General features: G+C 40.8%; 1 protein-coding gene across 1 annotated transcript in view; it reads left to right on the top strand.

Annotated features, from left to right (window-relative positions):
• The window catches only part of LOC110502464 (protocadherin-15-like), a 278,820-nt gene extending 267,539 nt beyond the window's left edge, over positions 1-11,281 (top strand). The window contains exons 34-38 of the mRNA XM_021580491.2: positions 3,792-3,810; positions 7,324-7,362; positions 7,513-7,586; positions 9,240-9,348; positions 10,018-11,281. Of these exons, the coding sequence (XP_021436166.2) occupies positions 3,792-3,810; positions 7,324-7,362; positions 7,513-7,586; positions 9,240-9,348; positions 10,018-10,476 (700 nt within the window). The 3' untranslated portion in view covers positions 10,477-11,281. The remainder of the gene's footprint in view (positions 1-3,791; positions 3,811-7,323; positions 7,363-7,512; positions 7,587-9,239; positions 9,349-10,017) is intronic.
• The last annotated feature ends 331 nt before the right edge of the window (positions 11,282-11,612 follow it).

An 11,612-nucleotide genomic window follows, 5' to 3' on the forward strand; every position in this document is an offset into this window, starting at 1 on the left:
GGTCACGAAAGTCAGAAAAGCAATAAAATGAATTGCATACCTTTGATGATCTTCGGATGTTTGCACTCACGAGACTCCCAGTTACACAATAAATGTTCCTTTTGTTCCATAAAGAATATTTTTATATCCAAAATACCTCCATCTGGTTGGCACGTTATGTTCAGAAATCCACAGGCTCTAGCGGTCACGACCAGGAAACCGGTTTCAGTCTTCCAGAGATTTGAGACTGGGATGGAGTTTCACCTTCTAGCAGGACAATGACCCTAAGCATACTGCTAAAGCAACACTCAAGTGGATTAAATGGAACATTTAAATGTCTTGGAATGGCCTAGTCAAAGCCCAGACTTCAATCCGATTGAGAATCTGTGGCAAAAATCCCAGTGCCTACATGGGCCAAGCTTATAGAGACATTCCCAAATGATACAAACCCCACAAAAGTCCATTTTAAGTCGATAGTGCACGGTGAGTTATGTGGCTCTAGAAGGTTTAGAAAAGTCCCAGAATTACAAGACTAGGTGCATTTAACCCGCCTCGGCCCATAGAGACGGACCATAAAGTTTCTGTCCGATAGCTCATTCAGGGACCCGGTAGAAATACCTGGAAAAATTGCATTTCAGCACTAATTAACGTTGCTGCTTGGGCTCCAAATGACCTATCGAGCCAAAACTCGGGATTCGGGGTTGCCTCAGCTAGGCCTACACATAATTTCAGAACTGTACCCGCAGCTAGAACGTAACAACGTGTTTTAAGTTTTTATTATGGTTCAAACAGAAGGTCTGTGAATTTTGGACCTGCTCTGATATCTGATAGTTGGCTTCTAAACGAGTTGGGCTTCTAAACGAGTTGGTGTCAGTATGTATCAGTTCGGTGTCAGAGTGATATCTTATTGAATGATGGATGCTGACTTGATGTCTGACTTTTGTCAGTTTGCAATAAGTTTAAACAGTGATGGACCATCACCAAATGGACAAGCTGTAATCAATTCCAACGAGCGATGGAGAGGAACCATTATCACTGCCTGCCCATCCCGAGTTCAACAGGCCAATCAATTGGGCTTTTCTGCAGTATATTAGAGCATGTCAAATTCATGATTGTAAGACATTGCAAATGGACAACCGTGTCGCCTGGTAATCTGAATGGGTTACCAGTAGCACATTTTTAAAGTGATATTTAATGCATCCCTTTCCCCAAACTACGTTCTGCCAATGAGACGGCCCAGCTTATGGTGCAGCATGTCTTCCTGGATCCATGGATTCCCGGTAGACATGGTCTCCGATCGGGGTCCTCATTTCTCGTCTCAGTTTTGGAAGGCGTTCTGTACCCTCATTGGGTCGTCGGCCAGACTGTCATCTGGATTCCATCCCCAAGCCAATGGTCAGTCGGAGCGAGCCAACCAAGACCTGGAAACCATCCTGAGATGCCTGGTCTCAACCAATCCCACTCCCTGGAGCCGACAACTGGTCTGGGTGGAGTATGCCCAGAACACCCTTCCCTGTTTGGCCACGGAACTCTCTCCATTTGAGTGTTCTTTGGGGTATCAACCTCCACTCTTCCCGGAACAAGGGGAAGAGGTCAGTGTACCCTCAGCCAAGATGTTTGTACCTGGAGAAGAGTTCAGGCGGTACTTCTCAAGACCAACTCCAGGTGTCGTCGACAAGCGGACTATCGCCAGATTCCAGCTCCCCGCAACCGCATTGGGCAGAGGGTATCGCTTTCCACTCGGGACCTGCCCCTGCGGCTAGAGTCCTGCAAACTGTCTCCCCGTTTCATTTGTCCTTTTCCCATCTCTAGAGTCCTTAGTTCCACTGCTGACCGTCTTGCGTTACCCCGTACACTCCATATTCACCCTACTTTCCCGTTTTTCAGAATCAAGTCTGTGTCTCACTGTCCTTTGTCTTCTGTTTCCATGCACATCCCTCCCCCCGCGGATAATCGATGGCCAGCCAGCGTATATGGTGAGACGCCTTCTGAGGTTTCGACCACGGTTCAGGGGTTTCCAGTACCTGGTTGACTGGGAGGGTTATGGCCCAGAGGAGAGGTGCTGGGTTCCTGCTAAAGACATCTTGGACCCGGCCCTCATCGCCGATATCCGCTGCCGACACCCCGGTCAGCCAGGTATGCGCCCAGGTAGGACGTGGTGTTAGGACGCTAGTTTTTGTTCACAGGTCCAGGAATGGCTGAAGAATTGCAACATTTACCTAGAGGTAATGATGCAAATAGCAATCATGGGTGATTTAAAAAGTCATAATCAATCGATTAAAAATATAATAATTATTTAAGGAAAAATGTTTATCTTTAATTTACAATCTGGTAGAGACTACGAGAATAGAAAGGTTCAGTACTTTGGTGAAGCATCACAGCACCGTTGAAAAGTATATGGCAAATCCAATATGGATGGTGTTAACTTCTTATGGTATAGGGGACGGTTGTGTCCCACTTGGGCAAAAAACAGGGAAAATGCAGCGCGGCAAATAAAAAAAAATTATATAAAAATCTAACTTTCATTAAATCACAAATGTAAGATCCTCAATTAAAGCTACACTCATTGTGAATCCAGCCAACATGTCAGATTTTAAAAAGTATTTTCGGGCGAAAGCATAAGAAGCTATTATCTGATGATAGCACAATAGTAAACAAAGAGGGTAACATATTTCAACCCTGCAGGCGCTACACAAAACCCAGAAATAAAATATAAAACATGCATTACCTTTGACGAGCTTCTTTTGTTGGCACTCTAATATGTCCAATAGACATCACAATTGGTCCTTTTGTTCGATTCATTCCGTCCATACATATCCAAATGTCAATCTATAAAGCGAGTTTGATCCAGAAAAAAACAACAAAATAGTCACTACAAAATATTTCAAACTACTTTTGTAATACAACTTTAGGTATTTTTAAACGATAATAATCGATGAAATTGTAGACGGGTCTATCTGTGTTCAATACAGGAAGACAACAAACCATGCTACTTTTCACGTCTTGCGCACTCTCAACAGTGTTACCCAGTTCCTAGATGGCCTACTTCTTCATTGCACAAATGAATAACCTCAACAAAATTCCAATAATAATAATAATAATTGTCCTGCCCCATGAAGTGCACCAGTCCCTTCATCAGCAAAGCACCCCCACAACATGATGCTTCCACCCCTGTGCTTCACAGTTGGGATGGTGTTCTTTGGCTTGCAAGTCTCCTCCTTTTCCCTCCAAACATAACGATGGTCATTATGGCCAAACAGTTCTATTTTTGTTTCATCAGACCAGAGGACATTTCTCCAAAAAGTATGATCTTTGTCCCCATGTGCAGTTGCAAACCATTGTCTGCCTTTTTTATGCCGGTTTTGGAGCAGTGGCTTCTTCCTTGCTGAGCAGCCTTTCAGGTTATGCCGATATAGGACTCGTTTTACTGTGGATATAGATACATTTGTAACTGTTTCCCCCAGCATCTTCACAAGGTCCTTTGCTGTTGTTCTGGCATGGATTTGCACTATTCGCACCAAAGTACGTTCATCTCTAGGAGACAGAACACTTCTCCTTCCTGAGCGGTATGATGGCTGCGTGGTCCCATGGTGTTTATACTTGCGTACTATTGTTTGTACAGATGAATGTGGTACCTTCAGGCAGTTGGAAATTGCTCCCAAGGATGAATCAGATTTATGGAGGTCTACAATTTTTTTCTGAGGTCTTGGCTGATTTCTTTTGATTTTCCCATGATGTCATGCAACGATGCACTGAGTTTGAAGGTAGGTCTTGAAATATGTATTCTTTCCTCTTTTTTTCATTGCCTACAGGCGAGGATACGGCATACAGGTAGGCATTTTTTATTGTGATGTATTTTTATGTTTTGTTTTGTGTACCAAGCCCATATCTTTTTAAGCTCAAGGGAACTTGAGGCAGCTTCATCATCATTATTATCTACCTCTCACTCGATGGAAAATACTGAATGAGATTTAGACGGGATGAGAGATAGTTGGCAGATTATTTTAACATTAGCATCACAGTTTTCATTTGGTTTGGCCATGACATCTCTTTCCCTCCTGGGTGAGCATCAAAGAGAGGCCCCTTTCTCCCACCAGAGAGTAAGGGGGGGAGGGGAAGTGGGCCTGTCTCATGACTTTAACGACCAGTCTTAAATGCTATCTCTGGACCTGCAGTATTGAACAAAGGAATCTGATGTGTGTAGAGAGAGAATATGCCTCCAAAACTCCAACATCCAAAAGCGGATAATGAAACAATATTCCTAACATAAAGAATGTGGGAAATGGGTGGAGGGGATCGAAACAATAAGCATTTAGCATTTTGTGATGTCATTACGGATGGTATAACAAGATAATTGTATCTTGAAGAGCTTTCACAATGTAGATATCAGATTTACTTCTCAATGTGGTAAAATGTATATAATTAAATATGAAAGCGTGGAGTGATGATAATAACTGCAAGACCAGAAAGTGTGGCGAAGTAGCTACATGTTGAAATGGTTTAAAACTACAAGACCAAAAAGCTTGGCGCAGTGGCTACACATTGAAATGGTTTAAAACTACCAGACCAGAAAATGGTAAGACTCAAACGCTCGAGTTAAGAAGATTGACTACATCGGTACATTCAGTCTGCAGCTGTACTTTAGTCTAATAAACTCGACCAAGACCACCGCGTGTACACCTCTGAGTATTTGTTAGGCTGGATACATCAGAGAAAAAAAGTTCACTACAACTGAGGACATTGTGACCGCTGGTGGTCAACCAGAGACTTACATCGAACTACTCGCCATAGACGGATGAGTAGTTTCAACAGAGAGATGACAAAGGCATGCAAACGTAATTATACAGTGCCTTGCGAAAGTATTCGACCCCCTTGAACTTTGCGACCTTTTGCCACATTTCAGGCTTCAAACATAAAGATGTAAAACTGTATTTTTTTGTGAAGAATCAACAACAAGTGGGACACAATCATGAAGTGGAACGACATTTATTGGATAATTTCTTAAAGATATCCATAAAAAGTGTCGTTTAAAGTTTGCCACAAGCCACCTGGGAGACACACCAAACATGTGGAAGAAGGTGCTCTGGTCAGATGAAACCAAAATTGAACTTTTTGGCAACAATGCAAAACGTTATGTTTGGCGTAAAAGCAACAAGGTTTGGGCCTGCTTTTCTTCAGCAGGGACAGGGAAGATGGTTAAAATTGATGGGAAGATGGATGGAGCCAAATACAGGACCATTCTGGAAGAAAACCTGATGGAGTCTGCAAAAGACCTGAGACTGGGACGGAGATTTGTCTTCCAACAAGACAATGATCCAAAACATAAAGCAAAATCTACAATGGAATGGTTCAAAAATAAACATATCCAGGTGTTAGAATGGCCAAGTCAAAGTCCAGACCTGAATCCAATCGAGAATCTGTGGAAAGAACTGAAAACTGCTGTTCACAAATGCTCTCCATCCAACCTCACTGAGCTCGAGCTGTTTTGCAAGGAGGAATGGGAAAAAATGTCAGTCTCTCGATGTGCAAAACTGATAGAGACATACCCCAAGCGACTTACAGCTGTAATCGCAGCAAAAGGTGGCGCTACAAAGTATTAACTTAAGGGGGCTGAATAATTTTGCACGCCCAATTTTTCAGTTTTTGATTTGATATCCAATATATGTCGTTCCACTTCATGATTGTGTCCCACTTGTTGTTGATTCTTCACAAAAAAATACAGTTTTATATCTTTATGCTTGAAGCCTGAAATGTGGCAAAAGGTCGCTAAGTTCAAGGGGGCCGAATACTTTCGCAAGGCACTGTATATGTCTGGTATTTCTTTTCAAATGAGTGGTTGTTCATGTGGAAAGTATTTATTTTTCATGAGCATGGCTTCCACATGTATGTACCAGTCCACTCTCTTTGTCTCTCCCACTCTCTTTATCTTACCCATCCCCTTCCAATGTGTAACAAGCCGTCATGTTGGGTTGGTCCACTAGGGACTTGCATTGCATTATGTTAGTAATCAATTCAACGTATACCGTGTGTCTGTGTTTATGTATTTCTGTGTGATTATTTAGTCAGTTAGTAAATAAATAATTAAGCCAATTGGTGTATCGCTGAATCGTTTAGACTAGGTTTCGTGTAGATATCCAACAATTTTGTGACGTTCAGAATGAGAGTGATATGAGGTAATAATAATTAATAGATGACTGGTATGGTAATGATATATTATGACAAATTCTTGAGTTAATTAAGGAAACAGTAACTCATTAAACAAACTTTTTCCATGGTGCCCCAAGTTACTAATGAGTTAATTGTTACATTATTAATTTAATCACGTAATAATTAAACATAGTTAATTAATAAAATAGCCGTCATCACATTAATGATAGTCACATCACGACATCTCTGTACTGTTAGGTGTCAGATTAGCATTGTTTTCTCTACTGGTGCAGGGAAGCATTACTAGGAGCTTTACCAAAGATCAACTGACTCAATGTCAACTGACTTTGGTACCATGAGTCATCCAATTACTACCCTGTAAATAACCCATTAACTTTAGCATCAGAAGTGTCATGCATACTCTTTTAATTTTTCTATATTTGATATCAGCTCTAAAGTTGTGTGTGCTTTATCAGTCATCTATCTCTCATTCTCTTCTGGCTTCTTCTAATATACACAGTATCCATTATCTCACCATTTCTATCATCTTTTTTTCAACAACACCTTTTGTCTATTTTCATTTTGACTGTCTACTCTGTTCATCGCCTCAATCTTTCCTTTGTATTCTCCTTCATTACCTCATCTCCACCTCATTCTGTGTTTATCCTTTGTTTATCTCCTCCAAATCCACTTTCCTCTCTCTATGGCCACAGCCTTTTTCTGTAGTCAAATTACCTAGTGGCCTCATGGGTGGAATCTTGTTGATATGTTTCATAATATCATACAAAAATAAATATATATATATATATATACGTATTTTTAATCCCGTTTTTTTTCATCATGTATGTCAAACGGTTTTGTTGTATTTCAGTCTTCTGTGATATACAGTATATAGAGTGTAATATTGGGATGCAAACTCAAAATTGAACACATTTCAACTCTATAACTGAGGAAAATGTGTCTTCTTTAGTTAAGCTTATAACGATGTGTGTGAGGTTTATACTTTTGTTTCAAAGTATGTTTGTTTAAGACTACTGAGAAACACTGTGTGACCCTGATTTAGCCTTCTGCAGTAAAATATTAAACACCTTTCATCCTTTCTCCTGCTGTATCTATATCATAAAATGTGTATTAACTTATAATTAAACATTCTGTTTAACACTCCTTATCCTTCCTTCTCTAACTAATCTATGGCAGCAACAGCAACTGCTAAGGACATCCTTGCTGAGACCTGAGGTAGAAACCATACTGCTACTCTCAATGCATAAGGATAATTATTCAATGCTCACACTGTGCTGTTCTGCAATGTGCTGTGCTGGGTTTCTATGGTTTCGCTTTTGTTTCTCTGTACTAATTTGAACTCTATGTACTTCTTCTGAAATTCAGGAGCTGTCCATGGAGTCAGGCATCGACCCAGGCCAAGACTACTACAGGGAAGACTACTATAATTATGACCAAGGGTGAGTCCAAACTCCGCTGATTTTCCCATCTCTCATCAGTCTCGCTCTGATCCGGGGAATTTAATTGATGTCCATTGGTTCATTTAAAGTTGAAAGTTTTGCCATTACGACAAAATCACATTTCACAAGCCCCCAACACACACACACACGCACTGAGTGATCCTTTGGGTTGGAGAGTAATGTGGGGAAATTCAAAATTATGGGTTAAGTGTAATATATTGTAATATATTTATGCAGATCATGCCTGTGTTTACCCTTTCCACTCCCACCAAATGTAATCTATTTCTCAGACTTGAGCGGAGCATGGCCCATGAGAGCCTGGTAATGGTCTCCTCCAGTAGGGAAGAGAGGGAAGGGTACTTTGGCTTGTGTGGTACACTGCAAATCACCTAAATGGTCTAGACTCTAGAGGAAAATTACGTAATCTACAGCGATACAAACAGATGTTAACCAAATGTTGTGCATTGAACTCTCGTGGTCAAACACTCAGGGGAGTTAAGATAGTTGGAGGTGAAGCTAATCCCCTACCTGAATCAAACCGTAATGAATTGTGTGAAGTGGTTCATCAATTACTAAACATATTTTAATTGCATGATCACGTAGGCCTCATCGAGTTTGTGACTTACCCTCTCATCATCCATACAAATTCTAGTTTCCGCACAGGATGCTTAGTGTGTTTGTATTACGAAGCCCTTCTGTTGAGACTGACAGTAATTGTGTTGTGAAGACTGATCGACTATGTGGGACGGCAGGTCCTTATTAAAGCTGCTGCTGCTGAGGTTGCTATCCCAATAATCCCAGACTGCCTTTGATATGTTTCTATTTAAAGAGCATGGAGCAATTTAATAGCTGCCTTACACTCTAAATCCAGGGATCATTAGCTGTTTGCGGTGACCCAGCGAACTCATCTGTTCAGAAGGTGTTGCTAATGCAGATTTCCAGTTGACCTTCTTTTTTCTTTTTTCAGTTGACGTTTCCACACAGTCACTGGTTTAATGCAGCTGGCTTTTGGCACCCATGACAAGTGGGTTACAGATAGGACCACAATTCTGTTTTTGCTTGCTATTTCAGGTCTGACGCAGATGTTAGTATGATGCTGATTGATGTCGGCCCTACATTGCACCTCATTGACCGATTCAATGTGGGGCTAATGGAGATTATGATATGGGCCTTTTAATTGTGCATCGCTCGCAGCAGTATTGTGGGCAGAGTTTAGCATTTACTCCCACATACATCAAAGATTCAATAGTATATTGCAGCAATGTATATCACTTCACTCTCTCATGTATTTGTACAGATTCAATGATGTAGCAGATCCGTGTTGACCCCTTCTCTCATGCATATGCCATCTCACCATTTAGAGGGATGTGGGGTGTAGAGCAGAAGTCAGACCAAAATAACCATGACAACTTGACAACTTGTTGACTATGCCAATTTAAGCATGTTTTATGCACATCTACATATGTAACACAGTACATATGCAAGTGTTTTAATGTTAGAGCTAGTGCTTCAAATGTCTCGCATCCCTAGCGGTGTGAGCAGAAGTTGTTAGTTACTGTCACCTCTCAAAAAATATTTTGCAATGTTGGAAAGGAATTATGGTAGAAACAGCCCTAAAGTTGTTTCCCGTTTGCCATTTGTTTTTCCTCTCAGGTATGACCTTCCTCTGTATGGCAATCACAGGAAGCTTATCTCTCCCATGTACTATGAGCATGGAGAGCTTTTTATGGAGGATGACTACCACAGCCCCCATGGGTCTGAGGTACTTATTTTACTACATATATAAAACATTTGATATGATCAACAATTTGATTTTGATTATCAATACTGTATATCAATGTCTAGGTTTCCATCCAATTGGCGACAGATTTTGATGTGAATATAAAAAAAAATCTGCTGTACATGAGCCTCCCGACCCAGACCTTGACTCCCCTTAATCTCATCACTGCCTGGACCTCTGGCGCTTAGTGATGATTTTATGGTAGAACCAGGCTGGGAAGCAACACTACAGAACCTGTGCTGCAACCACTGCCACTAAAACTACCAGTGCCAGGAACATTACAACCGTCACTAGCACCTCCTATGGCACAAATGCTACCACTGCCACTGCCACTGTCACTAGCACGTCACTGCTCCCGAGCTGGCTAAGTGAAAAGTCAGTCGATGTGCCCTTGAGCAAGGCACTTATCCCTAATTGCTCCTTTAAGTCGCTCTGGAAAAGAACATTTGCTAAATGACTCAAATGTAAAATAATGTATACAGAGTTATGTGTTTCATATCCTGTTACCGTCATAGTTTTATGATAACTTGTACATTGATTGCCAGACTTTTATCTATGACTTGTTTGTATGCATGATATATTTCAATATACGTAAATACTGTTTTATCTGTGCAGTAACCTCATCTTTGGCTCTCCATCTTTTGTTCTCAGCCTGGGGTGAGGATGAAGCGGCTCAAGCTGGTGGTGGAAAGCTCCACGGGAGAGGACAGCGCTCCTGAACCCCAGAGGAACTGCCTGTCTAATGTCAATCGCCACGCTAACATCAATGGGAACGTCTACCTCTCTCAGAATGGGACCATTGTGCGGACCAGGAGGCCCGTGCACCCCAACAACCTCAAGGTGGGCTCCCCTGGCCACCTGGGCAAACAGTTTATAAATCTGGAAATGCTGACTGAGACTCAGGAGAAGCTTCATCTAAACAGCATGGGGGAACCGGTAACAGGAAATGGAATAGGTACACTTACGGGCATTACCTCCACCGTTGACATTAAACTCAGTCCTCCAGCAGATCCCTGGGGTTCAGCATCATGCGCCTTGACAGAATTGGGTCCAAATCCAACATTGCCAAGGCACTACATGACAGAATCAGCAGAAGCAACTGTTGTGTAGATGAGCAGGAGTCGTGTTTCGAAAGAAACGTTGACGTCCCACAGTAACCACACATTATCAGAGGAGGAGGAGCTGTGCATGGGGCCTTGGAACAGCCTGCACATACCGATGACTAAATTATGACATATGGACTGCTGAGTGTTTATCTTTCTGTTGACAAAGTTGACCGTGTTTTTAATGTGTTGAGAGAAGAAGCAAAATATTACTCTGTCCAAGACTAGCAGTATGATTGCACTAACGGTATTATTGCACTATTCTTATGAATTTGATATTTATGAGTTTTGATATGCTGATGTTTCATGTGTCTAATACATATCCCTGATATGGCTATTATACAGATCAGTGAAATTGCTGTGAAGCAATGCTTGCCTTGAAACATTTATGACAAGTAACGAATGTTGATTGGTATTATCCCTAAAAATGACCTTGAAGGCCTTTGTCACGATGGATGTTGCATAATATGTTTTATAAGTATTTTCTTGATTTGGATGTGAATGATGTCTGGAGCCGAGATACTTGATAATATAGATACATATAATTATAATAATTAAGAAATTATATGTATTTTACTAAGATGGTATTTTATTTGCAAATAATTAAATATTATTGTTGATGATTTTATGTTTTAATTATATTAAAAAAATAATCTTATCAGAGTTAATTCAATTATTTTTGTCATTTTATATCGATCAGAGTAAGGAAAGAGATTTTACACTTGTAACCTATGACATAGAAGTAATGCATACATGTTTGTCAATACTTCAACAATAAAATCATTATTTAAACTATGTTGTTTTTGTCACGTTCTGACCTTAGTTCTTTTATTATGTCTTTGTTTTAGTATGGTCAGGGAGTGAGTTGGGTGGGTTGTCTATGTTCCGTTTGCTATGTTGTGTTTGCGTTTGACCTGGTATGGTTCTCAATCAGAGGCAGGTGTCGTTAGTTGTCTCTGATTGAGAATCATACTTAGGTAGCCTTTTCCCACTTGTGTTTCGTGGGTGTTTATTTTCTGTTCTGTGTTTTATTTCACAGTTCAGGACTGTTCATTTGTCGTTTTAGTGTTTTTGTTTCAGTGTTCACTATTCGTATTAAAAATCAAGATGAACACTTACGACGCCGCGCTTTGGTCCTCTCCT

This window comes from Oncorhynchus mykiss, chromosome 23, assembly GCF_013265735.2.
Source record: "Oncorhynchus mykiss isolate Arlee chromosome 23, USDA_OmykA_1.1, whole genome shotgun sequence".
NCBI classification, from domain to species: domain Eukaryota; kingdom Metazoa; phylum Chordata; class Actinopteri; order Salmoniformes; family Salmonidae; genus Oncorhynchus; species Oncorhynchus mykiss.